Source organism: Malurus melanocephalus, unplaced genomic scaffold (assembly GCF_030028575.1).
Source record: "Malurus melanocephalus ecotype Western Australia unplaced genomic scaffold, MMel_1.1 scaffold_318, whole genome shotgun sequence".
NCBI lineage: Eukaryota > Metazoa > Chordata > Aves > Passeriformes > Maluridae > Malurus > Malurus melanocephalus.
The window spans coordinates 403,290-431,129 of NW_026623550.1; the positions used below are offsets into that span (position 1 = coordinate 403,290).

The 27,840-nt window shown below is 61.8% G+C and overlaps 4 protein-coding genes and 1 non-coding gene across 5 annotated transcripts; 2 read left to right on the plus strand and 3 right to left on the minus strand.

The window, feature by feature from the left end:
- Nucleotides 1-2,747: 2,747 nt before the first annotated feature.
- PLPPR3 (phospholipid phosphatase related 3) lies at nt 2,748-6,303 on the minus strand. Its single transcript, XM_057377593.1, has 7 exons — nt 6,107-6,303; nt 5,796-5,981; nt 5,541-5,670; nt 5,161-5,356; nt 5,028-5,085; nt 4,663-4,836; nt 2,748-4,355 (listed from the first exon to the last, which is right to left on the minus strand). The coding sequence occupies exons 1-7, from the start codon at nt 6,179-6,181 to the stop codon at nt 3,093-3,095; spliced, it is 2,082 nt and encodes a 693-aa protein (XP_057233576.1). The 5' UTR covers nt 6,182-6,303; the 3' UTR covers nt 2,748-3,092.
- A 2,601-nt stretch (nt 6,304-8,904) lies between these two features.
- Nucleotides 8,905-11,039, plus strand: LOC130580229 (complement factor D-like). The gene is made up of 5 exons (XM_057377590.1): nt 8,905-9,091; nt 9,251-9,404; nt 9,620-9,764; nt 10,075-10,332; nt 10,558-11,039. The coding sequence occupies exons 1-5, from the start codon at nt 9,025-9,027 to the stop codon at nt 10,729-10,731; spliced, it is 798 nt and encodes a 265-aa protein (XP_057233573.1). The 5' UTR covers nt 8,905-9,024; the 3' UTR covers nt 10,732-11,039.
- A 1,385-nt stretch (nt 11,040-12,424) lies between these two features.
- On the minus strand, nt 12,425-20,289 carry MED16 (mediator complex subunit 16). Its single transcript, XM_057377555.1, has 14 exons — nt 19,787-20,289; nt 19,305-19,412; nt 19,003-19,172; nt 18,042-18,473; nt 17,705-17,810; nt 16,920-17,075; nt 16,442-16,653; nt 16,021-16,227; nt 15,410-15,620; nt 15,092-15,225; nt 14,582-14,774; nt 14,146-14,362; nt 13,769-13,852; nt 12,425-13,049 (listed from the first exon to the last, which is right to left on the minus strand). The coding sequence occupies exons 1-14, from the start codon at nt 19,920-19,922 to the stop codon at nt 12,923-12,925; spliced, it is 2,493 nt and encodes an 830-aa protein (XP_057233538.1). The 5' UTR covers nt 19,923-20,289; the 3' UTR covers nt 12,425-12,922.
- Nucleotides 20,290-20,607: 318 nt separating this feature from the next.
- LOC130580244 (U6 spliceosomal RNA) lies at nt 20,608-20,714 on the plus strand. Its single transcript, XR_008966086.1, has one exon. It is a non-coding gene; the product is annotated as a U6 spliceosomal RNA (small nuclear RNA).
- A 117-nt stretch (nt 20,715-20,831) lies between these two features.
- R3HDM4 (R3H domain containing 4) lies at nt 20,832-27,536 on the minus strand. The gene is made up of 8 exons (XM_057377574.1): nt 27,355-27,536; nt 25,009-25,163; nt 24,694-24,812; nt 24,142-24,265; nt 23,670-23,755; nt 22,697-22,782; nt 22,393-22,448; nt 20,832-21,844 (listed from the first exon to the last, which is right to left on the minus strand). The coding sequence occupies exons 1-8, from the start codon at nt 27,396-27,398 to the stop codon at nt 21,741-21,743; spliced, it is 774 nt and encodes a 257-aa protein (XP_057233557.1). The 5' UTR covers nt 27,399-27,536; the 3' UTR covers nt 20,832-21,740.
- Between the last annotated feature and the right edge of the window lie 304 nt (nt 27,537-27,840).

The following is a 27,840-nucleotide window of genomic DNA, read 5'->3' on the forward strand; positions in this document are numbered from 1 at the left end:
CCTGATCTTCCTCCTCTTTATTGTGCCTGTTTTGCTTCTGATTTTTCCTTCTCATGTAATTCCAGCTGCCTCATTTTATATAACTTTGACTTTTCACACACTCTGGGCTGGCAGTGCGTGTCCCTRTTTCCGTGGAGCCATGGGATGGGGTCTGGCCCTCCCACCCTCCGTGCCAGGCTGGAGCCCTGAGGCCATCAGGCCATCACTGATGGATGCTCTGCCTGTGTCACACTCCAGCACTTTGTTACTTCAYGTTCCTAAACTTTCCATACGTTCTGGCTAATATCCATAAAAAAATAACCCACTTTGAGTCAAACCCTCCTCTCTCTAGTCCTGTGCTGTAGCTGTGGGGCTGGATGTGGCATTCTCCATCCYGTGGGAGGAGGTGCCATTCCTGTCTCTCCATGAACTCCCTCAGGAGCACAGAGCTTCTTTAGGGATCTGGTTCTTACCTGTACGCTCAGCTCTGCTCAAACTCTTGTCCAAAACTCACATGGCCTGGGGGGAGACACGATCCCCACCTGGAGCTGCTCTTGTGGCTCTGCTGGCCCCATCCCTCTGCGCTGAGCTGCCATTAGGCTCCAGCGTATTCCACAGGCGTTTGCACAGCCCTCTGCCTCCAGGGTTACCGAGGGGGTCCTGCCGCAGCCGGGGGCTGCTGAAAGGGACCACTGTTGTTCCTTGAAAGGCTAATGGGATTTGTAACAGCTGCCCCTCCGCCTCTCCCTGTGCCTGGGAAAGCTGGGCCGAGAGTGGGTGCTTTGCTGCCCCGCTGTAGTGAGCGGGATCAGCGCTCCGGGGTTGGTTGCCTGCGTTCTGCCCAGCCCAGGCTTTGCATCCATAGCGGGCATTCCTGTGCCCTTCCCTGGCCCCTCGGACACTGATCGGCTGCTGGCGCGGGCGAAGGATCGACCGGGGTGGCAGCGATGGCCGGTGTCCCCATGGGAACAGCGGCAGCTCCGGGGCGGGGGGGGACCGCGTCCTGCCCCGGCTGCGCTCTCCCATCGCACCCCTTCCCACGGCAGAGCCCCCCAGCCTRGCCCCCAGATACAGCCGGGGCTGCCCCTGCTCCTCCCGCAYCCCGGGCCGGCTGTGTCCGGCAGCRGAGAGAATTTCCCTAAATTAACGGGAAAGCGCCGACGCGGGGAAAGCCCCCGGTCTCCGCACCGAAGGGCTCTTCCAGCTCCCGCCYGGAGCCGGGGGAAGATGCTCCTGCGGAACGAACACCCTAAATCCCGGCATTCGCACACCCTCGGCACCGAAAGGGAATTAGCTGTGCCAGCGGGAACCCCAAAGCAGGAACCCCAAAATCGGGTAACCGTGGTTGGGGCAAAGCGAGCCCCGGGGCGGGGCCGGGAGCGCGACTGAGCCCTTTGTGTGTCACAAAGCCGGGCCCTGCCTCTGGGGCTCTCCCGGGGGACACGGGAATGTGCTGGGACTCCGGACAGAGGGTGTTCCCAGGAAAAGGTCGGGATACCGGACACGTGTGGTGCCGAGACAGAGTCCCGGCCGGAGTTGATGAGGTGGGGGCTGGCAGCCCCTCCTGCTGCAATCCTGTACGGGGCCGGGGGAAGGATGAGGAGGAGGAGGAGGAGGATGAGGATGCTCCCTCTCTATTCCGCGGGTCCCCGAGTGATGCAGCAGCGGCTGCCGGGGGCTGCCCGAGTGGGGATGTCGGGGGCTGCGGGAGCGGCTGCGGGAGCGGCTGCGGGAGCGGCTGCGGGAGCGGCTGCGGGGCTGGGGGGTTGCCCGAGACTGCGAGAGCGATGCGGGGCTGTCAGTTGCCATGGAAACCGCTGGGTCAGAGGCAGCGGGAAGCGGCGTGTGACGCCATCGGCACCGCAATGAGCCGTGAGCGCGGGGGCGACGCGGGGCTGCTGGGCTGGGAGCCCCCGCATCGCCCCGACCCCCACCAAGGACCGCCGGAGCGCGGCGTCGATCCCGGTGACCTTGGCCAGCGGCTCCGGGTCACCTCCCCGGGTCACCCGCGCCACGGCTGGATGGAGCAGYCCCACGGTTCTGGGTGGCGTCGGASCCCCTCATCTTCCTCCCCCCAGGGCCCCCCACAACCCCCCACACCACGAGCTGCTGCCACAATCCTCCCGCTAATCCCGGGTGGCTTTTCCAGCACCGAGTCAGGGTTATGTGGATAATCCATATGTTTGCAAGGCAAAGGCTTTGGGATATCCACTGTTAATCCAATTGGCAGTGGCAGTTTGGTGCCATCGGCACAGTGTCCTGTTGGGAGGGGACGCGGCTGCTCCAGCCACCGGGGGTTGGGAACTCCCGGGGGTCCCGGACCCATCCCGTCACTGCCGTGAGACCAGCTGCCCCCCACCCTGCCCAAGGAACCCAGACAGGGAACATCCACTCGTTTATTTGCTTTTCAAACCACAGCAGCTCCAGCTGTTGCCCGACATATTCGCAGCCTGGAGATCCCCTCCCTGCTCCCCCCAAACCTCGGCTGCAGCCCGGGGCTGCTCCTCCCGGGGCAGAGCTCAGCCCCCACCGCGCCCCCACCCCAAAGCCCCCCTCTCGTCCAGTCCCTGCAGTATTTACAGCCCTAGGCAGACCCCCCTCCCAATCCGTCCAACCTCAGGCTCCCTCACACAAACCAGCAGCGCAGGATGGGGGGTGTCACAGGACCCCCAGCACCCACAAACCCCCACAAGAGCTGCCCCACAGCAGCCTCTCCCCCCTGTTAAACCCCGCGATCCAATCCACCCCCCAAAAAGCCCTTCAGCACCATTTRTCCCTCCCCACCCCCCTACAGACATCCACTTCCAGCGCCGGAATAAAATCACCCTTCGGAAATGTCAGCACCAGTGTTAGAGAGGAAAAAAAAAAAAAAAGTCAAAAGTGCTTGGAGCTGCCCAGCCCCACAGCCTGTGAGGGGAGCAGAGCCCCACCAGCTGCCCAGGAGGGAGCAGGGTCCCACTCCGGGGGTCCCACAGAGGTCTCGGCTGGCTCAGGACCAGCGTGGCCGCGCTGCTCGAAGGCAAAGCCATCCCTGTCCTTCCATCCCCCGCAGAGGGGCCCTGGCATGGCAGAACCCCCCGAGCCAAGCAGGGGTGCGGGGAAGGCACCGGGGCTCAGTCCTTAAACCTGCGCCCTGCCTGCATYTTCTTGTAGTACAGGTCCACCTCGCTGTCGGCCGCCCCGTCCCGCTCGGCCGGCTTCCTCCGCAGCGTGGAATCKCGGCTGGCTGTGGCCAGTAGCCCCTCGGGGGGGGCTTCCACCCGCTCCCCAGCACCCCCAGCTGCCCCCGGGATGGCGGCCAGGCTGCCGTAGCGCGGCTCGTCCTGCTCCATGTCACTGACCGAGGAGCCAGGGGAGACGCCGGCGCTCTTGGCTGGGCGGAAGCCGTGGAAATCCTTCCCCACCTCACCCAGCTCGTAGGTGTCTGRCCCCTCCGGCCCCTTCGGCCCCGACTTCCACTCCCAGGGCCCRTTGCCGGCAGAGAGGTGGACAACAGGGTGGTGAGGGGCGTGCGCGTCAATGGTGATGATGCTGGAGCTGTCCCGCTCCGAGGGCGAGCGGTACTGCGAGGAGTCAGAGCTGGTGGAGGACGACGACGTYTCCGAGTGCTTGGGGGTGACGGAGACGAGGCCCTGCTGCTTGGACATGGCGATGACCTGCATCAGGCGCGGGGGGTTGGCCACCCTCTGCGCTCCCCCCTTCTCCGCCACCATCACCCACTTGGCCCGCACGGCCGCCCCGGCTCCGGCCGCGGCCCCGGCGCCCGCCTGGCTCTCCTCGGGGATGTGCACCAGCTGCGAGGCGCCCGGCCGGGGCTGGATCAGCACGCGTGGCCCCACGGCCGCCCTGTCGGCCGAGCGCGCCTGCACCGTGGGGTACAGGGAGGGCGGCACCTCCTCGCTGGGCTCCCCCACTCCCCGGCCCTGCGCCGCCTCCTCGGCCAGCGTCATGCTCCGGCCCTCCAGCGACTTCTGCTTCCACTCGGTGATGAGCTGCTTGGAGCGGGAGGCGTCCACGGGCACATGGATGGTCATGTGGCGCCGCGCGGGGTCGTCCATGGACGGSGTGTTGACGCGGGGCAGGGTGTTGCTGAAGGTCACCATGTTCTCCTTGCCCATGGGGCTGCGCGGGGCTAGCAGGTCCACGTCCACGCTGGCCCGCTTCAGGCTGCCCAGSGAGTTCTTCTCGCGCTGCACCGGCCGCGCCGCCTCCTCCAGCCGYGCCTGCGGGTTCAGCTCGTCCGTGCTCACCGATTTGTTCTGGTGGTACACRGAGTCGTGGCCCCGCTGCGTCAGCGCCCGCAGCGCGTCCTTGGCTGGCGCCTGCGTCGGGATCCGCTCCGTCGGGGCACGGAAGTTGCCGACAGCGTGGAAAGCCTGTGGGAAGGGGAACCAGGGAATTCTGGAGTGGTTTGTGTTGGGAAGGACTTTTAGAGGTCATCCTGTCCAAATGGGATGGATGGATGGCATGGACAACGTCCACTAGAGCAGGGTGCTCCAAGCTCTGTCCAGCCTGGCCTTGAGCACTTCCAGAGTGGGGCAGCCACAGCTGCTCTGGGGTGTGAGGAGTCACTGTGGCCCCTGCCAGTGTCACCCACACCCCCACAGAGACCAAGGGCAGGACCAGCACCCACCAGCACCCACCAGCACCCACCAACACCCACCAGCACCCACCAGCACCCACCAGGTAGGCGGCGATGCCGGAGCCGATCAGGAAGCCCACGTAGACGTCGGCGGGGTGGCTGCGGTACTGGGTGATCTGGGTCAGGCCGCAGATGCCAGCAGCGATGGCGAAGGCGAACACCAGGATGGGCTTGAGGAGTTTGGTGCTGTCTGAGATGATGGAGTTGAAATACATCTGGGGCAGGAACAGGCTGTTAGTCACAAGAGCTTTGGGACTGCAGCTGCCTGCACGCTCGAGCACCCCTGGGTGTGCACCCACACCCAGCCACGGGCACACGAGAGCTTGTCYGTGACAATGACAAAGTGACACAGCTGCCCAAGGCACAGAACTCACGCTCCCCAAGGTTGGTGGCACGGGGAACTCACCGACACGTAGACGGCAGCGAAAGCCGAGAGCGTCGCGTGCTGAGATGGGAAGGTCTTCCTGCAGGGACAAGGGACGTGGTTGGGACRGGACAGGAGGGCTGGCAGCGAGGCACAGGGCTCCCCTGGCACGTACCTGGCAGAGAGGATGGCGTGCTTGTCRGTGCCCGAGCAGATGTCCTGTGTGATGTAGGGGTTGGCGTCGCAGGGGGTGCCCAGCAGGGTGTAGTTGGGCTTGCAGACAGTCAGGAAGAAGGGAGCGTGGTAGCCAGTGGCCAGCTGGATGACGTCCGTCACCAGGGCTGTGGCACAGAGCCCAAACACGTGAACRCCTGGGGATGGCAGGAGTGGGAGAGCGGCTCACCCCCATCCCGTGTGGGGCAGCCAGGACTCACCCAGGCRCTGGAAAGGGTCCAGTGCAGCGTCCAGGGCCTGGGTGGGGCCGTGCTCCAGCTATCACAGCCAGAGTGGTCCCCTCCATCCCCCGGGTCCCGCTGAGGCTGCGGCACAACGTACCCACAAACCTGACGGTGCGGCGCAGGAAGGAGTTGAAGTTGCAGCCRCCGGCGTTGATGCTGCCCTCGGCACCGGCGCGACCCTTGAGACGCGACTGCAGGCAGTACACCATGCCCTCCCCGACCATGATCTGGGAAAGAACCGGGCTCAGGTGGGACTGGGGGGGTCTGGGTTGTTGGGTCTGGATGCTGGACACCCCAGGACCCCTATCCCCAGCTCCATCCCGATCCCACACTGGGACAAACCCGGACGCACCGAGGCGGCGGGCGCGGCGAAGGCCAGGCTGAGCAGCATCAGCAGCGGGATCAGCTCCTCGTTGGTCTCCACGTAGGGCATGGAGAGCGCCCGGTCATGGCACTGGAAGCCCACCTTGGCCGGCTTGAAGAGATCCGTCAGCTCCAGGAAATAGAGCGTCACGATGGAGGAGGCCACGATGGGCAGCTGAAAGGGGACAGCGTGGGGACCTCCGGAGCGATGGCACCGCCAGAACGGGGCACAGACCCCGGCCCGCCGTGCCAGAACACCCTGCACAGCCCCCAGCCCACGCCCACCCAGCCCACACCCACCTCCACGAAGTAGAAGCAGGGCAGGAGTGTCATGCTGTCCTTGGGGACGCGGGCTTTCTCCTTTGGGGGGATCATGGTCCTGGGCGGGCGTGGGGGTCCCACCGGGCTGTGCCACYACCCTGTGGGGACACGAGTGTCACCACATGGCAGGGGAATGGGCAGCACCGGTCACCCTTGGTCACCCCTCCAATCCCTGACCCCGGGAAGGGACAGGCACCCCCAAGCCACCACCCAGCCCTGCAGGGGTTCGGGCACCCTCAGGTCACTCCTGGTCACCCCAGGTCACTTCTGGTCACCCCCAGGTCACACCACTGCCCTCACTCACCGGGGTGACGCTGCCGGGACTGGTCGGGGGGTGCCCCACTTGTCCCAGGGGACCCCCAGCACCCCTGGAAGGGGGGGCCCAGCCGAACCAGGGGCTGTGACAACAGGTGGGGCGGAGGCTCGYCTGTCGCGACAGGCGGTCACTACCGCGACAGGCGGCGAGGCTGCTGCGGAGGGCGTGCGGAGGGGGTGTGCCGCCCGCAGAGCCGCGCCGGGGATGGGGATCCCCGARCCCTCCCGAACCCGGCCCCGCCAGATCGCACCGAGCCCAGGCTGCGAAATGAGGGGGGGAGGAAAACGGGGATGGAGCGGAGAGGGGCAACGGCGAGGGGCAGTGAAGGGCGGGCGATAACGGGGGATTAACCGGGGGGATGAGCGGGAGGGCGGGGGGCGCAGCGGGGAACCTCCCCTTGGCAGGGACCGTGCCGCAGCCGCGGGCGGGGGTCGGGGCCGAAGGATGGGAGGGGGTTTCGGGGGGCGGGAGGAGCGGCCCTTTGTGCCCGTCCGTGCCCCCCACTCACCTCAGCGGCGGTCCCGGGGCGCAGCGGGGCGGGGGGCGGCGGTAGCGGCGGCGGGGGGAGGATGTCCCCGGGATCCGGGATGCTTCTGCCTCGGCGGAGCGCGGGGAGCGGCGGCTTCCTCCGCCCCCGCCGCCTCCTCCTCCTCCTTCTCCTCCTCCTCCTCCCTCGCCCACCGCTCCCCGCCCCGCCCCGCTCCGCCGCCCCCGGCCCCTCCCGGGGCGCCGAGCCCCCGCCGAGCCCCCATCGAGCCCCCGGCGGTCCAGGGTTGGGGTCTGGGGGGTCTGGGGGGTCTCGGGAGGTCGGGGGGGGGTCGAGCCGAGACAAAGGGCCGGGCGGGGCCGAGGGCAGCGGTGGGACCGACCCCGCTCCGCACCCCGGACCGGCCCAGCACCGAGGGGTCCGGGGGKCCCCGGGACCGCCCCCCACCCGGGCTGATTCCAGCACCGGCCCTCCCGGTCAGCCCTCGCCCCCGTGTGCTGCGGGGGTGCTGACCCCGCCCCGAGGCCCCTCCCTTGACCTGTGGGGATGCCCAAGTGGGGGTCCCGCATTGTGGGGGTGCTTGACCCCAAAACCCACCGCCCCAGAGCTCTGCCAGCCCCCAACCCCAGCTGAGCTCTCCTGGCCGGGGGGAGCTGCCCTGCCCGTGGCACTCGGGGGTTTGGGGGGTGACTCGGGGCGAGTCCTGGACCCACGTCCATGAGGAACCCCAGTGGCGGTGCCGGGGGCCGACCCCAGCAGGAACCTTGTGTCTCCCAAATTTGTGCCTGGGGAGGTGGGTGCAGCCTCTTTTTCTTCCTGGAGCCTCCCGGTGYCTCCCGGCAGAGGCAGCAGCACCCCTGACCCCCATCTGCCCCTGTCCCCCCGCCCCRCAGAGGGTCCCRGCCGTGCCATACCCCGTGTCCCAMCCTGTACCCCATTCCCTGCAYCCCACAAAAGCCGCTCCCCGCTCCTCCCACTGCCCGCCCTCTCACGGTGCTGTCCGGGCTCTGAGCAGCCCCGGCTCCACATGGTGCCCTCGTTCCATTTTTGGCCCTAAGTGGGCAAAAATCTCCCGGCAAAAATCTCCCATCTAACATTTAGATGTTAGATTTAACATCTAAATCCCGAATCCCTTGGAAGCTGCAATTAAGCCGCTCTCCCTGCGGAAAATCCCTGCTTTGTGCCGGACTCGGCGACGCCACCGCCACACCGCGTGCTCCGACCCCCGCCCACCATGTGGGGACACGTGGGGACAGCGGGGACGCGAAGCCACCACCACAGAGGGACCCCTGAGCCACCGGGGACCCCCAATGCCCGGCCCTCTCCTCGTCAGCGAGTCCGGCCGGCCGCTGACCGTGTGTCCATTGGCCTGGGGGATTCGGGGGGTCGGGGTGATGGGGAATCAGCGCAGCCGGACAAAGGGAACGCGAGAGCTCGGGTGGAGCGAGAGGAGGAGCGGGGTGGGCTCCGGCCCCTTGTGGGGTRTCCCCTGCTCGGTCGGAGGGAGCGCGGCCGCACCCCGCTGTGGGTGGCTGTCGTGGGTTTAACAGTGGCCACGGTGGCCACGGTGGCAGCGGGGGACTCGCCGGGAGCGGGCGGGAGTMGAGGCGGTGGCTCCGCTTAGTGGCACCGGGGAGAAAGGCAGAGGGGACCGGGGCTGCCACCGCCACCGCCACCGATCACCGCCCCTGTCCCTGCTCCTGCTGCGGGGCGGAGATAGAATTTGCCGGAGCCTTCATTTGCCAAGAGGCTGAACTTTTTCGGCTTTGAAAACCCCGGTGCAGAAATCCCCGGCTGCCGGTGCCAGGGCCAGCAGCTGGGCCGGGCTGTTTCCTCCCTCCCGCGCTGTTTGTGCCGGGAACTCTTGACCCTTTTTATAAGTTGAATATTTCAAAACATTCAGCCCACGCTGCGGAAACCCCCCCCCGCTTTCTCCCCCCCTCCTTTCCTGCCCCAAACTGGATATAAAAGCGAGCCCCAGCCCCAGCTCCGGGTGAGCAGCGTCCTCCCCGCAGCCCCCGCGCACCCCCCGGCCCCTGAGCACCCCAAAACCCCCGCACCCCCTCCCCGATCCGGGCAGAGGGTTCTGCAGCCATGGGGCCGAGTCCTGCTCCCGTCTTTGTCCTGGCGCTGCTGCTGCTCTGGGGGGCCCCRGTGGATGGTGAGTGCACCCCCTGAACCCCAGGGCATCACCCAGCTCCCCAATTCCTGCAGTCAGGAGCTGCTGCAGCCCACAAGGAAGGGTCTGGGGACCCCGGGAAGGGACTGTGGGTGTGACACTGCCCCGTCCCCCTCGGCTGACCCGGCCTCTCTCCCGCAGGGCAGCCCCGGGGTCGGATCCTGCGAGGCTACGAAGCCAAACCCCACGTGAAACCCTACATGGCCGCGCTGCAGCTGGACGGGCAGCACGTCTGTGGGGGATTCCTCATCGCCCCGCGGTGGGTGCTGAGCGCTGCCCACTGCACCGAGGACACGTGAGTGTGTGTTTAGGGCTGGGGAGGCTGCGGGACTCGGGATAAATCCCACTCCATGGTCTCGACCCCATGTCAGAGCGTGGCACTTGGGTAGGGGCTGCAGGACCCCTCGGAGCTCCCTGGTGGGGTCTCCAACCCYTCCACAGCACCCCATTCCCATGGCKGGGWGCAGGGACACCCCCAGCTGTTTGTCCCACGCTCTGACTCTTTTCCAGGGATGGAAAACTCTTCCAGGTGCTGCTGGGCGCCCACTCGCTCACGGCGCCGGAGCCCCACAAACGCCTGTACCAAGTGCGTGCTCAGTTCCCCCACCCCGGCAGCAACATCCACAACAACAAGGACGACCTTCTCCTCCTCCAGGTGGGCTGGGGGCTGCTGGGACCCTCCTCCCCATCAGGCACAGCCCCGTTCCTGCAAATCCCTGTAGGGTTACTGAGTGGAAATCCTCGTGGTCAGGTTGGGCCTGGATTTAATGTCCATCCCTCCTGTCTCATGGGATCGTCCTTGCTTTCACCATCAAAGATCCTCATCTTCCCCATATCTCTGGTCTCTGGCCGCCTCCTGGGGCTCCCTGAGTGTGGCAGAGGCCGGGGTGACCCCGATATCAGGGCTGGGCTCTCTGTGCCTCGCTGGGCATCCTGTGACCTGTGTCCCCCTGGCTTTGTGRCAGCTGGAGGAGAAAGCAGAGCTGAACACGGACGTGCGGGTGCTGCCCTTCCAGCGGGAGGACAAGGACGTGGAGGCYGACACCATGTGCGAGGTGGCGGGCTGGGGAACCATCGATCACAGCGGCACCCGGCCCGACCGGCTGCAGCAGGTGGAGCGGCCGGTGATCAGCCGCCACGAATGCAACCGCCGCAACCGCCACGACGGCACCATCACCGACAAGATGATGTGCACCAACTCCAGCAAGAAGGACACCTGCAAGGTACAGCACAGCCGGCACGGAAACACGGCCGGAACAGCGGGATGGGGCTGCTGAATGCCTGCGGGGAGCTGGGAGAGGGTGAAGGGGGAGAATGACCAGAACCGGGGAGAGGCGAGGGGATTCGGGGCTGGAAGGTCCCGGGGTGAGGGGTCCATGGTCGCTGCAAAGCAGCTCGTGGGCTGTCCTAGCAAAGCTTGGCCACGCTGATGAGTTTTGGTCCTTCAGGGAGACTCYGGTGGCCCCCTGGTCTGCGGCGGGGTGGCCGAAGGGGTGGTCACTGCCGGGTCCCGCGTCTGCGGCAATTTGAAGAAGCCGGCCATCTACACYCGCATCGCCCCGTACGCCGACTGGATCGACAGCGTCATGGCCTCCGCCGACGGGGAGGGGGACCCTCGCTGAGGGGACAGCAGGGACATGCTCCACGCCACGGCTTGCTGCTGCCAGCACGGCCAGAGCGCCCGCGGAGCCGCCCCGCCGCGCTTCAGGGGCTCCCATCGCTGCCCGCCCTGCTGTCCGAGCGTCCCCCCGTGCCAGGAGCAGGGCTGGGCCAGGGGACTGGCGAGGAACCGAGGAAAGGGGTCCCTGGCCCCCCACTCGCAAAGCACAGGGCCCAGCTGGGGGAGAACGGGGGGTCACAGCCCCCAACAGGCTTTGCTGAAGGTGCCCAAAACGCTGCCCGCGACTGCTGCAATAAAGTGATGATGATTCCTGCAGAGCTGCTCTGGGCTGGGGGAKTTGGGGTGCACGGGGGGAACTGGARGGGTCTRTGCAGGGGGGAGATGGRCATGGRGTGGGAGATRCTRAGGTTGAGCCCTYGGGGATGGCGTGGCCTGGGGTGGGAGCAGGGGACACATTCTGCAGTGTGGCCATGACAGGATCAGGATCCGGGGCCTCCTGCAGGGTCATGGTGTGAATATTCATGGTGTGAATATTCATGGTGTGAATATTCATGGTGAGAACATTGGGGGAAGCACAATGTCCCCGTTGCTGATACGCAGGGGCAGCTCCAGCTCCCACGGTGGGTCCATGCTGGGACCCTGCAGGATTCTCACTGGGATTCTGCTGTCCCAGGAGATGAGGGGCAGGGTGGAACAATCCCCATCTTCCCATCACAACCCTGGTCACCCCAAAACCCCCGGTTCCCCCCGTYTCTGGAAGGAGCAGGGCCAAGACACGAGAGATGGGAGCAGGGAAAAACACAGCCCAGGGCACTGCCTGACCCTTCCAGTCCCATCCCCGGAGTGCCATGGTCAGCAGGGGGACAAGGGGGTCACCAATGTCCCTCCATCCCCTGCTGTGTGCTGCTCCCTGTTCCCAATCAAACATTAAATAACCCCGAACCTCTTCTCTAAGATAAAGCAGCTCACAGAAGGCCCAGTTTGAGTTTTACTTACAGGGGAAAAGAGCCTTAACAAGGTGCAGTTTCCTAATTAGCCATCTGATTGTCCCTAATTACCAGGAGGAGAGGTCTGTACAGCTCTTACAGCTTGTGCAGCAGAACATTCGCTGGAGCCAAGGGATGAACTCGCAGTCACCGGCTCCAGTTCTAAATAATGAAATCATGGTTCCAGAGGGAAAGGAATGCACTAAGCCTGGMTCACTCCCTCTCTTAAAYACTCTGTGGGGACCTGAATTTCTGWYTGGGATGCAGCAGRGGGAGGCTCCAGGCTCTCCTCCCCAAGAGCTGAAGATCCACAGGAGCAGAGCGGGCTCAGATCACCCCCAAAGGGCTGGGGCTGCCCTGGCACAGCCACGCTGGCTCTGGGAGGTTGTGATTTCCTGCCCAGGGCAGCAGCATCAGAGGGGGCCAAGAGAGGGCAAAAGTCTGAAASCATTTTGGCTGCAGCAGCAACGCTCCTCCTCCGGCCACTCAAGTGTCCAGCYTTGCCTGAGGCTGGACACTTGCACAACCCCAAATATTTGATGCTTTTTTCCTCAAGTGTCCATAAAAGTGAACCTTGAAAACATCCCCTTCCACTTTTGCTAATGATTACAGTTCCTTTCCTGACAGATGTTCCTGTGGCTTTCCCACTGCCCTGGCCCCATGCTGGACGGCCACGTCACACCACAGAAACAAAACCACATGCTTCTGTAGAAAATTTAGAGAATTTTTATTTACAACAGCAAAAGCCAAAGGGAGGGTTCACTCTGGGCAGCAGCACTYGTGTTCCTGCTCCCCTCCAACACCRATGGGCACACAGGAGCAAACTCCTGTCAGAGGGACAAGTCTGAGTGCCCAGGAGTGCCCAGCCCGTGTGGCAGAGCAGAGGCACAGGATGGATGTGAGGTACCAGGTGTTTGCTCCCCTCAGCTGGGACTTCRTTCCTCACCAGCCACCCCATCACCACTCTTTGCCCAGGCAGGGAAGGCTGATAGGATTTTGCCACTCCGCTGGTGCAACCCTAACACACAGCCAGGCTCCCCTTCCCATTTTCTCCCAAATGATGGGGAAACCTGTGGCATTCCCTTCCAGCTCTTCCCTCAGCTCTGTTTTCCAGCACAGCTCAACCAGGGATGAGCAGCAGCAGTTTTTCCACCGTGCCAGARAGGAGCTGCCATTCCCTTGTCCCAAAACCTCCATGGGAAGAACTCAGGAGTAGCTGAGGGGCATTTTCCTCCASAGCCCCCCACACAGACAGTTCTTGATCCAGCGCTGCTCCCACTGCTTCACTGCTGTCACCTTGTTGGGTGACTTYAGCATGGTGACACAGCCACACCTGGGGGGACACGGAAGGTTCAGGAAGCACTGAAAAGCCAGCACTGCACAGATCACACAGGGATCTGGAGATTCATGGGGGAAACCAGCTCCTRTCATCTGCAGGTGACACTTGTGAGCATCAAAACCAGCTGAAACCAGCAACAAAATCCTGCTGAGGGCTCTGCTGGAGCCGGAGCTGGAGCCTGGCAAGGAACAGCCYCAGCTGCTGTTTATACATGAAACAACTGACAGTCATCTCACAAAAATGATCTGCTACAGAGGCTTTCTATTAAAACCAGTAATTAAAGCTAATTCAATCACATGACTTAGATGGATGTTTGTTTCCTGAGCCATTATCCTGACATCCAGGCTCTCCTGGGAGGGTGGATGAGTAGAACAGCACAAAATGTGAGSCTGGTGGAAAGATGACCCCAAAATGGGAGCAGGGGCATTGGGGTGGTTCCTCTCCCCAGCCCCACTATGACCACACAGTGCTTGAATGACCAGACCCACAGAACTGGGGATACTATGAAGGAGCTGCTGTAGGGTCTCCTCCAGGCCAGATTAATTTCACAGCTTGATCTGTTTGATTTTTAACCCAAAGGCTAGGCTGCAACAACATTACTCTCTGATGTGTGTGTCCCAAGTTGGGGACACCTTAACCACAGCCACAACTGGCCTTGGAGAGCTCCTGAAGGACACAGGACAGTCCAAGCCCCACTGGAAGGGTCACTTTACCTRGTACAGGACTTGCATTCCTCTGTTGGGTACGCGCCCAGGTGCAGCCGCCTCAGGTGGTCAATTTTGGGCTGTCCAGGGGCCCTGGGSAGGGAGAACAGGACTCACTTTCCACATTTCACTGGTCAACATGCCACCCACCCAATGCCATGGGATTTGTGCCCACAATGACACAATTAATCACAAACCAGAGGGTTTTCCCCCCCATTTGCTATCACTTTYCAGTACTTCATATTCCCAGCCCATCACAAGTTGAATAAAGGATTCCAGCAGAGAGGACATACTGCTCTGGTGCCACACCAGCAAGGGGACAAGCCAAACTTCAGAGCTGCCAAGGCTCCTCTCACACTGCACTGAGTCGTTCTGGGGGTTTGTACCTGACAAAGGCATCGAACTGGGAAGAGACAGTGTGACCAACGAGCCCAGGAGCCTTCCCAAACTGCAGCCTGACCAGCTGCTTGTTCTGCAGCTTGCTGATGATGCCATCGTTGATGGGCAGCCAGTCAATGTTGGGAATGAGCAGTTGGCTGGGCAGGAGGCAGCACTCRTCGATCAGGGCATCGTCAGGCTCCGTGATGTGATTTTCCTCACGACCTGCGTGGGAAACGAAGGAAAGAACCCGTGTGACCTTTAAAATTCTCCCTCAGAGCTCCAGAGAGCTGAATGCAGCCTTCTCCTCCTCTGCCAACTCAGCCTGGAAAACAATAACCTTGGCAGCTGCACTTGCCCTTTCTGAACGTGCCAGACCCCCTYGGAGCCACGTCCCACCCCGCTGTGGCAGGAATTGCTGTTCAGGGAACTGGCCACACTCACAGCACAGCCAGAGCTTGGTCAGGAGCCGGAAGAGCAGGGACATGCTGTCCTGGGTGTCRGAGGTGGCTGTGTAGACGGGGAGGCAGCTGGGCTTCAGCAGCCCCCAGATGCGGATGACCACCATCAGCTCGCGGAACATGCCGAGGGACGCGCCGTCGCGCAGGAAGCTGTGTCCGGGGCGCACCGGGGAGCCCTGCGGGGGGACAGTGGTCATTGGGGGTCACACCGGCCTGGGTGGGGGTCACACCGGCCCCAGACACTGGGCTGTATCCACAGAGCTCCACCTTCCAGCAGCCTGAAGGTGACACCTCGGCAGAGCTGTTCCAGGAGTGTCCCCAGCTTTCACAGGTCGCTGTGTCACCAGCCCCAAACAGGCATGGGAAGAGCTACTCTCTATTTCTGTTTCTTATTCCTTCCCAATGCCTGTGCTCACAGGAACCTGTGGCCCTGTGTGCCCTGGCTAAAGCTCCCCAGCACTGCCCACGGGTGCTTGTGCACCCCAGGCCTCACCTGGTTGGGAAGGCTGGCCAGCAGGTAGAGCACAAAATCCCCCACCCACTGGATGAGCTGCTGCAGGGACTGCAGCGTCGTCATCTCCARCACAAACTCTTCCGTCTTCAGGTTAATCATCACCTTGTCGATGTCTGGAAGAGAACGAAAACATTGCTTGGCTCAGGAAGATGCATCCAAACATCACACCCTCACTGCAGAGGTCACCTTTCTCCTCCTCCTCAAACCTAGGAGTCACTACGAGACTGTGCCACCACAGGGAASGATCCAATCCCAAACCCCAGGAAGGCAGTGGGGGATGCTGTGAGCAGTCAGTACCTACATCCGTGATCTTGGAGCAGATCTCGGTGAGCCGGTCCCCGGGGCTCTTGTCTGGGGTGTTGAGGAAGTGAGGGCGCAGCAGMGACTTGAGGGTGCAGCTGATGGCGATGAGGAAGAGCTTGGCGTGGTAATCACACACGCGGGCGATGGTGCTGGAGGAGAGCTTGCACAGCGACGCCTTCATGGCAACGATGCGTGTGGAGAGCACCTGAGCGACGGGGAAATGCAGGGAAAGGCACAGGGAAAGGCAGAATTAGCATAAGCTCATTAAAACTGCTGCTGCTGCTGCTGTTGCTTTATTCTCTGCTCTCCCTTTCTGCCGCAGCAGTGACAGGAATAGTGAACGCTGTGCACGTGAGCACTGCGCTGGGCACGTGCTGATGTTCCYAGAATCTGCCAAAAATAGACTTCACCACCTCACCCTGGGTTTCAAACAGGTTCTTCTCAGTGAAAGTTGACTGCTGGCATGGGATTACCTTCCCAGCTCCGTCACTGCCCAAGCCAGGCACTCAGAGAGCACAGCCAGGTAGAGCCACCCATGTCCTGAGGACGGGCACTGGCTGCTGTCCCCTCCAAGTCCCTGACCTCCCTTGTGCCCACGCACTGACCTGCTGCAGGGCTGCGTTCTGGCGCATGTACTCCTCRTGCAGCTTCTCCACCAGGTTCTGCACCATGCTGGGCTGGACGTGCAGCAGGATGTCCCACCAGTCGTAGCCYGTCACCATGCAGTACTCCAGCAGGAACAGCAAGTGCCGTAGGGACATGTTCATGTCCAGCACGTGGCCCATGGAGGGGGAGATGCGGAGCATGCTCAGCTGAAGGGAGGAACCAATGGGAAATTGGAGGAGTGGGCTTGAAACCATTCCACAATATGGAGCACCATGCAGCAATCCTGACCTAGTGACAATTCCTAGTGATACACCCCTTCCCAACACGTATTCACAGCTGGAATTCCCAGCATTTTCCGAGCAGCCCATCATCCCTCAGAGAGCTGGGTGAGGACTAATCCTGCCAATAGAGAGCACCAACCTTCCCATGACTRTCCACACCAGCCAGGGCCAGAGATGTCCAGGAGAGCTGCATGGCCTTGAAGTGTACCAGGGGCCCTGCGGTGCGTGGGCGCTTGAGGGACGGTTCGTCCACGGGGCGCTGCGAGGAGGAGCCATAGAACACAGCCATCATCTGCAGGGACAGCCGGTGCACGATGTGGACACTGCCATCGTGGAAAGCCAAGGCCAGGCCTGGGGACAGGAGACAGGAGGATGAGTAAGCTCCTCCTGAAGCAGTAGCCACCATGGGAGCCCACGGAGCAGCCAATGTGTTGGGAGCTCATCAGCATTTCACAGCCTCTCCCCATGGAAAAGCAACGGAATGGCTGGAAAGACATCCTGTTTGAAAGTTTTCCTTCAGCATTCCAAGTGCTTTGCTCCCATTCTTACTTCAGCTAYAACTCATTTCGGGCAAAAGCCCAAAATGTTTTAGGATGAACACAACAGGAACTCCTTACCCARTCCAGGGAAGAACTTGGTGTCGTTTGCCACCTTCAGATCCGTGTTGGTCAGGGAGATTGGCAGCTTTGGCAGCGCCACAGCTGACACTCGGTCCAGGTCATTGGTGGCAGACAGGATCCGCCACTTCAGGATCATGGGCTGCTTGTCWCCCACTTGGGGGAACAAGCAAACGAGTGAGATTTTTGTCCCAGAGAGATCAGAAAATCCTCCCCCCATTTCCACCCACACTCCCCAACCAAGCAGGATCACAAATCAGGCACTGACTCTTCATTCCACCATGCTGGTGCATTTCCCCCATATTTCCAGTATGTTTCCCTCACATTTCCCTACTTTTTTCCTGAATTATACAAACAACATGTTTTGCTAAATCTCTCTTGATGGAAAGCTCTGCTGCGGGTGATTAAGATTCTTATATACAATAATCCTTCATATTTCACCAAACAAACTGCCCCGATTAATTCTGTTCTATCTGAGATCAGGTGGAGCCCAGGCAGCCAGGGCAGGGAATTAATCCAGCTCTGCTGCTCGATCCTGGTCCTTTGGGAGGCTTTGCTCCACTGGCAGCAGGAAGGGCGGCTGYGCAGCAGAACACAGAAAATGTCTTTTATGAAGTGAAAGCAACAACCAAACCCCTTCCTGGAAACAGCAAGTTTTGCAGAAACAGACAGAATGGACTGAGAACACCTGAAAATAAACACGGGATTCTGAAWAATCCCATATATGGGGTAACAGATGTGAGAAACTGAGCTGGTTTTTCCCTCAGACCAGTGGAGACACTTACCCACAGGAGAGATTTGCTGGAAGATGTTGTTGACAGGCAAACCCTCCTTCCTAAGGGACCAGCACTCCACGATGCTGTTGTTTTGGTTGGAAGCACAAAGCAGCACCTGGGGAACAGAGCCCCCCACACGAGGGTCACAACAGGGAGGGCACTGCCCTGATCATTCCCACCCTCCATTTCCAGGGTCCTGCTCTCGGTCAGGTCATGCTCCACCAGCAAAAAGCAGAGGATGGAATCAGTGGGAGGTGATGGTGAGGTACAGCTGCACCAACAGCACTTCCCAGAATGGCAACTAGGAATGCTAACAGTATTGCAGGAGCAAACAGCAGCTGCCCACCTGCTCTGACATATCCCGAGCCAGGAATTTGAGGTGGGTGATGGCCGGGTACTTGTCCTTGCGGGCGGGGTCCGTGGTGCAGCGCATGAACAGGGACGGCAGGATCTCTGTGTCGATCTTGCACTTCTCATTCACCACGCTGACACAGACCTTGTAGAACTGCACTGGGGACGTGCTGCTGCCATCAGATGTGGCCACCACGATGTTGCCCCCGCCGGTGAAGGCGACGTCGGCCAAGGCCACGCGGCAGCGGAGGCGGCACAGGCTCTCGGTGGCCGTCAGCACCTGCCCGTTGGGCTTGAGGAGGGACACGGTGACCAGCCCGCTGATGGTCACAGCAATCCAACCCTCCATGGGCTTCCCACCAAACAGCGTCAGAGACGGAGAGAATTTCACCCTRGAGAACTTCTCGCCGAAGTTTGATGCACCTGACTGTAACAGAGAGCAACAAAATTGAGGTGTTTGTACCTAAAATTTGTGCCTGAGGAGCTCTCCTCGTGGGAGAGGGGCAGGATTTCTGTGAGACACCCCAAGAGTTACAAAAACACAGGAAGGGAAATTGTGCTTGGCAGCCCTGGGCTTTCAGAGTCTGCAGAATCAGACACGGTTCCAAACAAGGAGCTCATCTCCGTGTCCAAATCCCCAGATCAAACCTCAGCACCCCGAATGCATTCCCTCTGAATTACCACTGGTAAGGAAAGAACTGCTCCACCTCCACGGAACTGAGGCACCAGACTACAGGAGATGTATTTAAAACACCAAGAGAAACAAAGCTCCCAAAACAAAGCTCCAATCGCCATGGGAATTCAGCAAGAAACAGAAATCTGACTTCTCTTTGACTGGAAAAACTCCTCAAGGGCCTAAGAGAGCCCAGACCACAGAACACACACAGGAACCTGAGTCCTTTGCCAAGACCTGMGCCAGCATTCCAGCCCAGATCCTTTAAGAAGCTGGGACAAACCTTTTCCACGTGCAGTGCCAGCTTGACACCGTTGTGCAGCCAGGACAGGGCCACCACCGGGTCCCCCTCCACCACGCTGCCCACCGTGTTCTCCCAGCTGTTGGCCAGGTGATCTGTCATGCTCCAGCACTTGATGTGGCCATCAGCGTCCGCAGAGAGCAGCCTGGAGCCTGTGACAGTGACACTGTGTGAGGACAGGGAGAACAGGCAAAACTGCCACCCCGAGGAATCGCATCACGCTGCTTTGGGGTGTGCACAGCATGGGTAGGGAATGGGGACGAGGAGAAGGGATCACAGCCCACCTGACTGATCCCACTCCAAGCATGTGATGACCTCAGTGTGGCCAGAGTTGACGGAGTAGACGTCCCACGGGTGCTCGGTGTCGATGATGTGGACCATGTGGGTGAGATCTGCATGAACAGAGAGGTGACTCCTTGTCCCTTGTCACCGTTTCTGAGCCTCAGAGCCTCAGATGATGCAAGGAAAATATCAAGTATTTTATATAAATTATTTTGGGCAGGGTAACAACTGCGCTGGGAACTCAGTGAGGGGTCAGACAATGGCAAAGGTCTGGTCGTGGTTTAGGGGAGCCAAAACCACTCCTGGGGAACAAATTAGTATTAGACATTCCCAGAGGCTGAGGGATGGAAGGAAAAGCAGGAGCAGCAGCCAGGAGCTGTCTGGGGCAGCACAGAGCTCCTGTCACCGGTCACCCAGCAGATCCTGGAGCTCCCCAAGCGCACCCGGAGCTCCCAGGAGCGATTTCCCGAGGCGCAGGCGGTACCTTTCTCCTCCTCATTGCGGAGGTCGGTGGTGAAGGCGATGAGGTTGCGGCAGGACCAGGCGCACACCAGGGGGATGGAGGGGCAGTGGTTGCTCTTGGGTTTCTTCTCCCACTCGCACACGTACGCCAGGTCCATCCCCGTTGGGGACACGGGACACGCTCGGTTCTGCCTGGGGGTGACACAAGGCCCGTCACACCGGGAGCGGGACGCACGGCACGCAGGGATCCCAACCCCGGGCCGTGTGCAGGGAGCGCGGCCACGGGGACAGCTCCGCACCGGGACAGGCCCGGCGGCCCCGCGGGGACGATCCGCGCGTACCGATCCTACGGCGAGCGGGGAGCGCGGGTGGGAGGATCCCTAGGGGAGTCGGGGTGGACACGGGAAGGCGCCGGGGGGTCCCGGGGARGGCTCAGGAGGGTYCCGGGGGTGTCGGGGCTGTCACAGAACGGTCCCGGTTCCGCCTCCCTCACCGGCGCCGCCGCCTCCCGCCGCTCCCCAGGACCCCAGCACACCCCCGCGGGCTGCCCGCACCGCGCCTGCGCCGAGCGCTCAGGCACCGCCGCGGACACTCCGGGCGGGGGCCTTCAGAGCGCCATTCTGCAGCTCTAATTTACATAAAAACTACCCAGAAGCTACCGCGCATAAACAGCAGAAATAACAGGGGATTTTGGGGACATCCGAGGGCAAAAAGGCGACAGAATATTGGAAAAAACTGTGGAAGCCCATAGCACGTTTAATCTAAAAGATTGTGGTGGTCACCCTATCCTGGCGATATTGCTTTTCTGGGCCTTTAAATAATGCTGCGGATATGTGTTGATCCGTGCTCGCTTCGGCAGCACATATACTAAAATTGGAACGATACAGAGAAGATTAGCATGGCCCCTGCGCAAGGATGACACGCAAATTCGTGAAGCGTTCCATATTTTTCGCACCTCCCCGCACCCTCCTTTTGCCGCCCGAGCCGAACCGGCTTCCCCTTTATCCCCCCAAAGTTCCCTCCCCGTCCCCGCCGTCCCCGTCCCCACACAGAGACACAACCGGAGCAGGGGAGCACCGTCTTTATTGTTCCTGAACGCGCCCGTACCCGAGTCACACCAGCGAAGGAGGCACCAGGGGCTCCCCTGGTTCTGGGGGTCCCCACGGTTAATGGCAGTCGGTGTCAGCACGGGACAGAGCAACCAGCAAAACCCCSCCGGGGCACACCTTGCGAGCGACCCTTGGCACATGCCAGGGACACGGTGGAGGGGACACAGAGAGACACCCAAAAAATGCCCCATCTGCCCCCATGGCAGCTGTGGACGAGCAGGGAGAGCCCCGAGGGTGGGCTGCACCCCTGCAGCACACACACACACACACACACACAACACACACACATACACGTAAAATACACACACACGTGATAAAAAACACAAGCTATATTACACTTAAAAACAGCCCTGTCGTGCGGGCAGGGCGCAGGGTGTGGGGTAAGAGCACCGGGAGCTCCCCACACTCCGCCCTGCCCGAGGGGGCCGAACCCCCCTGGACACCCCGTGGGCGCGGGGCTGCGGAACGCGGCAGCCCCCAGGCTCTTCCGCCGGCTCAGCGATTGCTCAGCAGCCGCCAGGAGCTGTTTCACCGCAGAAAAATCTGGACCGAAATCACCCCACGAGCGTCAGAGCCAGAGGGGGGCTGGCCCCGCCTGATTATTTTTTTTTTTTTWAAAAACACCTGGGTTATAAATAGACACGCAAACAGTTCCAGCAAGGGTGAGCGGGGAGCGGGGCGGGCGAGAGGCACCGGCTCCGTACCCGCAGCGGTGTCGGGACGGTCCCGGCACCTCGAGGGGCACAGCAGCGAGCCCCCAGCTCTGTCCCGGCTGCTGGAGCAAGGGAAAGGACCGAGGGTCCGAGAGCTGCAGGGCTGGGAGAGGCTGCAGAGGACACGGGAGGGGCGAGGGCAGCTCTCGGGGCATCAGCTCATCTGCTCCAGGTAGTCTGAGAGCAGCAGCTCGGGCGGCAGGAACACGCGGTGTTTGTTGCTCACTTTCATCTGACGTTTCCCTTCGATGTCCGAACCTGCGGGAGGGGATGGAGCGGTCAGCACGACCCTGATACCCCCCATCGCAGTGCTCCCAACCCAGCCACCGCCCTTCCATCCTCCCTGGGGCTCTGTCCCCTCCGTCCCCAGCCCACTCTCCCCATCATCAGCCACAAGTGGCTCCTAAGGAAACGCTCGGCAGCGGATCCTCCGTCCCTGGTGCCTCCCCTGCCTTGGCAACAAAACCTTCTGGGGACGCCCGGGGCAGGGCGAGAGCTCGGCTGCTCTTTGGGATGAGGAAGCAGCTGTAGGAGAGGGAACCCCACGAGCAGATTCTGCTTTGGAGCACCCAAATCCTGCGGCAGAGCTGGGTCCAGGGAGCTCCAGGAGGAAGTGGGTGAGGGTGGGGACCGCGGGGTTATCTGTGAGCCCCAGGGCGAGGTGGGGCCGGGGGGAGGAAGGGAGGAAAAGGCCGAGCTGGGGAGGAGAGATAGCGATGGATGGAGGGAAGGGGGAAAAAAAAAMCCACRAAAACAAAATCAAAATCAAACGCAAAAACAAGAACAAGCAGACACGCGGCTCTTACTGGCAGAGACGAGATCCATGTACTGGCAGAGCGCGTGGAGCAGGAGCCGCTCGAAGCTGGGGGACAGGGGACAGGGTTAGAGCTGATGTGTTTTGTGTGTCCCACAGGCTGCTCTGCCCCTGACCCTCCCAGGGACCCACACGGGGAGCACAGAGTSCCACAAATCCCTYTGTGTGTCATCCTTGCRCAGGGGCCATCCCTCCCCTGGGGCTCCACGGTGTCCCCAAAATGAGGGGAGGACAAGGGGTGTCCCCTGCAGCCCGAGGCAGCCCTGGGGCACAGGGAACCCCACGGGTGGACATACCTGTTGTCCATCAGTGCCGTGTACACCGAGTGCGGGGTGACAGAGAAGAAGGCCAGCAGCTCCTCCTCCAGCCCCTCCAGYGTCCCCTGTGAGGAGATGAAGGGCTCAGCGAGGAAGGGGAATGGTGGGCACAGCCCTGGCACAACAGGAGCTCTGATTGCCCAGGAGTTACTGCCAGCAGCTCCTGGGCACGGCACACAACAGGGAGAGGAGGCATCTCCCATCTCCAGCCCTAGAGGCGGGGAAGGATCCACCTCCTGCCAACTCTGTGCTGTCTGTGCCAAGGGTTGGCACCATCCCTCGTGTTCRGAGCAGCCTCGTGCCTCCCGACACTCAAAGCTGAGCGCTCTGCAGGTCTCCAGAGTGCCGTGACCCCGGAGACGAGCAGCACACGCAGCTCATTTGAGGACAAACAAGCCAGCGGGCAGGAGGAGCCCAGGCTGCATTCAGAGGCTCTAATTARCACCAGGGAAACAAACAGAGCCTCACAGAGCAAAGGGAGCAGGGAGCCAGCACCCCCAGGGCTGGGACAGCGAGTGTCTGGGCAGGCAGTGCAGGGCTGCACTCACCTCTCTCCATCCTGCCCAGAAGTTYGTGCACTTTTACCCTTTTTTTTCATTTTTACCCAATTTGTGCATCTTTCAAAATGCATTGGGGTTTCCCCAAATGTCCCACTGTGTCCCCATGCACACACACACCAAGGTTTAGTGCTCACTGCACAGAGACTGGGAAACAACCGCTAAAAAAAAGCTCTTGGAACTGCCAGAAAAATCTGAACTGAGCCAGGAAAACCCATCCTGGGAGCGGGATGTCAGCCTGCAACCAGCTACCACTGCGGGGTACAGAGCGCTGGAGCACGTTTCCTGTGAAATTTGGCACTGCCCTGCACAAGGTCAGGGCACAGCCTTGGAGATGTGGCCGTGGAGGGTCCCCTGCCAGCCCCAGCCCTGCTGTCCTGAGCCCCCCAGCTCACCATGGGGATCCTGCCACGCTTCAGGGTGGCGCGCAGGCGGCGGCTGATGCGCTGGAAGCACTCCTGGGGTGTGTAGGCTGGCAGCTCTGGAGGAGGGAGAAGGGATTCAGACAGAGCTCACAGCTCCAGAGCCTGCARTGTCACCTTTTGGGAGGATTCAGTGTCCCCTCAGCCACCCCAAGGCCAACCCCTTTGTATCCACCCCAAAACAGCAATGCGCTCCCGAGCATGGGGTGCGAGATTTGGGGGTGTGACATTGGGGGTGGCTGTTGTGGCTGTCACCCCAGCCCCTCCTGGCTCCCACAAACCCTCCCTGGTCCATGGTGGGGGTCTGCAGGCAGCAGGGTGGGCTCAGGCATCACCACGAGCAGGGAGTGGGTGGGTGCAGCCTTCCAGAAAGGTCACCCTTCCCAGAATGTACACAGGGAAGGGAAGGGAGAGGCTGTCCCCACCCAGCGTCCCCTCCCAGCACCTTTCCACTTGTCTTCRTTCTTGACAGGCAGCTTCCTCCTGTGCTTCTTCCTGGCTTCCTCCTCCAGGTAGAGCAGCACCCGCTCCTGCTCCTCTCCYGAGCGGTTCATGAAATCGTTCCAGATCTGACAACAAAAGCCACCAATCCCCCTACAGAGATCTGTGGGGAGCACCTGGCAGTGCACGGCCACCCAGAGCCCCCTCCTCACCCACCCTCCCCCAGGGATGGCCCTGAGAGCCACACTGGGGAGAGGCCACGTTTCAAAACACMGGTTACAGGGTCAGTGTGAGGCAATGGGGTTGGGCAAGGGGCCAGGGCCAGAGGAAGCACAGCAGCTCACCGAGCTCTGCAGGCATGGCTCTCCATGAGACGATCTACCTGGAGATTCCCCCACCCCATCCCTCAGGAACTGGGGGTCCCAGGACCCCATTCCAGCCCTGACACCACACCAGGCAGCAGCTGGGGAGCAGCAGCTCATGCCAGGGAGGCAGAGGGATGGAGGAGCGAGGCACAAGCACCACAGGGAGCCCCAAACCCTGTGGCTGCACCCACCTCCACGTAGGTCTCGTTGTTACACGCCTCGGTGAAGATGCTGGGGGTGGCAGAGTGGGTGAGCTCTCCCTCATCACTCCCGCAGTCATCCTGCTCCAGAAGTGTCATCAGATAGCGAGCTGGGGGGGAAAAGGCAAAGCCTGGGACTGGGGGCAGCACCTCCAAAAAAACCCCATACCCCCAGCACCTCCAGAAAGACCCCACACCCCCAGCACCTCCAGAAAGACCCCAAACCCCCAGCACACCTCTGCTTGTCCTGCAGTTCAGGAGAAGTTCCTGCCCCAATTCCTGCCCAATTCCTGCCCCAATCCTTACTGTTCTCCAGCCTCTGGAGGCTCTTGCGGCCCTTGGCCCTCGGGATGAGGTCGGAGTTGCGGATGGCCTTGTTGATGTAGTACTGCTTCCTCTTGGACGGGGAGAACCGCTTGGACGGGGAGTCCTCCAGCGGGGGCAGGCAGTCCTCGATYCTCCTGCGGGGACAGGGAGGGAGRGATGAGCCCACCAGAGACCCCTGRGCAYGAGGATGGGGACAGGGAAGAGCTGCAGCGGAGGTGATGGGGCATCAGAGCATCAGCCCTGGTGTTATTGCAGCTGGCACGCAATCCTGTCCCCCTCGGGTCACCGCCAGCTCCAAGGGCTCWGCTCAAAGCAGCTCTGTGTCAGCGCTGGGCGGGCTGGGTAATTAACCTGGGGTGATTAACCTGAGTAATTAACAACACCACAGCAGAGCAAAGTGACAGATCCATTCCTGCTGCCCCTCGCGCTTGCCATCGCCCTGATCAGATCTGTGGCTGCCCTGCCGTTCTTTACTGACCACCAGCCTGGCCAGGCCACTGCCAGCTCCACGGGGCACCCAAGGGYGCTTGGCCTCTGTTCACAACAATTCCATGGTCAGGGCATTGCTCAGTCACAGGTACAACTTAGGAATGACCATAAAACTGTGGCAACTTTATGGGAAAACAAAGTCACGCAATGAGCGAGCAGCTCGCTGTATGCTGAACGCAACTGCTTGGGTTTCAAAGTTTACTAAACACCAAAGACAGGAAGTTTCACTGTCTTCGCTTGAGAAGGAGCTTCCCCTCAGGGTTATGTGGGTTTCCTTTAGCATAGCAGAAACTGGGGGTGAAAAGCAACACCCCCCAAAAAAAAAAAACCCAGGACTGTCCATCCAGGACAAACAGCTGTGCTGCCACAGCACCACTGCCCAGAGTGACCACTACTGCCACAGCAGCACCACAGGGCCACGTCCCCACTGTATCCCCTCCTTCACAGTGTCCTGGGGCTTGGGGGAGCCCCAATCCCGCAATCAGGCCCTGGCAGAGCTGATCTGGGCACAGGGCAGAGCGGGCTGTGCTGTCTGATTGCAGCCTGGGCCAGCAGCCAGCTGCTTGCCCTCGCCAAAACCTTGATTTTTTTTTTTTTTTCCCCCCCTTTCCTTGCATGGGGGCAGTGATACAGCCTTAGCTGCTGGGGGTGAGTAAAAAAACAACCACCYCCGTCCAAGCTGGAGAGAAAACCGTGGCAAAGGTGGGCTTGGAAAGAATAAAAGRGACTCAGGTATCAAGGCGATGCCCCGGGGACGGGTGGGGAGCAGTAACCCAACCCGCCACAGCCAGCGATCAGSGCTGGTGGATCAAGTTGTGATACAAAGATGGTTACAAAAAACCTGAATAAACAGAGGGAGTCACCTTACGCCGGCCCCAGCTCGGGGGTTTGAGTACACAGCTGCGAGCCCGGCACTCCCTGGAGCCGTCACGGCTCACCGGCACGGCCCCGGAAAGAGATGTCAAAAAAAACAGTGTCACCAGGGCGGGAGCAGCCCCGGACCCCCCGAACCCCGCGGTTGGGAGGGGAACACGCTGAGGCACACTCGGCTCCTTCCCCAAAGCCTCCRGGGCTGTCSGTGGCTGAGCTGGCACCGGGCACTGCCACGTCTGCCCTGGCACTGCCACCTCCGCCCAGTGCCARCCTGGAGGTTCACGGGGACAGTGACCTGGGGACAGTGGCCTCAGAGCGAGTGACCGGTGTCGGACAAGTTGTGGGTACCCTCTGAGTCGGGGTGTCATCCCAGAGAGCAGGGCCASGATGAGAAGGAACCCCAGGAAAGGTCATTCCCGGGGAATCACAGCAATCTATAACCCCGGGGCGATGCGTTTGGCAGCTCCGGGGACACCGGAGCACAGACACATTGGCGGCTTCTCTTTTCCACGTCCCATTTCCAGGCAGGGAAGGCGCCTGGAAGGGCAACTTGTTCTCTGCCGGGGGATTTCTGACCTATTCCTGTCATTTACCCCTTGGCAGCAGGACACGGCAGCGACCTGCAGAGCAAAGTCGCCGCGGGACAGCCGGGGGCTGTCGGGGACAGTCCTGTCCCGCAGGGTCACGGCTCCAGTCCACCCCCGGCACCCCGAGGGACCCCAGCCCGGCTCCCCAGCCCCGGTGACCGGCAGCRCCGTGACCTCGACGGGGTAAACATTAATTATAAGGTTCATTATCCCGGTGCGGGGCTCGGTTCTGACACCGCCGCCGGGGCCGCGGAGCTGGGGACGGGCTGTCCCGGGAGGCGCCGCCGCCGCCGCTCCCCGCCCGCACTGACAGCCCGGGGGGCTCCTGCCCGGCCCGACCGCCCCACGGCCCGCCCGGCCCCGGGCCCGCACTCACGGGAACGGCTCCTCGGGGCCCGCGCCGCCCCGCAGCACCACCATGGCCCGCCGGGACTGGGATCGGGATCGGGACCGGGACGGGGACCAGAACCAGGACCGGGACCTCCCTCCGCCTCCTCCGCCCCGGGCCCGCACCGGCGGCACCGGGCCCGGCACCGCCCGCGGGAAGTGACGTCACAGGGGCGGGGGAACGGGAGCCCCGCCCCGGGCGCCGCGGGAGGTGGGGCACGGAGGGTACTTCGGGGAGCCCGAGGAACCGTGGCTCGGCGGCTGTCGGACCCCATTAACCTGGCGTTAATGCTCGTTAACCCTCCGTTAACCCCGTGAGCCCTCAGTTAACCCCCGTTAAAGCGCCGTTAACGYCCGTGAACCCCCGTTAAACCCCCGTTAACCCCGCGCCCTCCACGGCGCCGTTCCCCCGCCCGCCCGCGAGGCGGCGCTGCGCCCGCGCCCCCGCCCGGCCCCGCGGCCCCGCCGCGCGCTA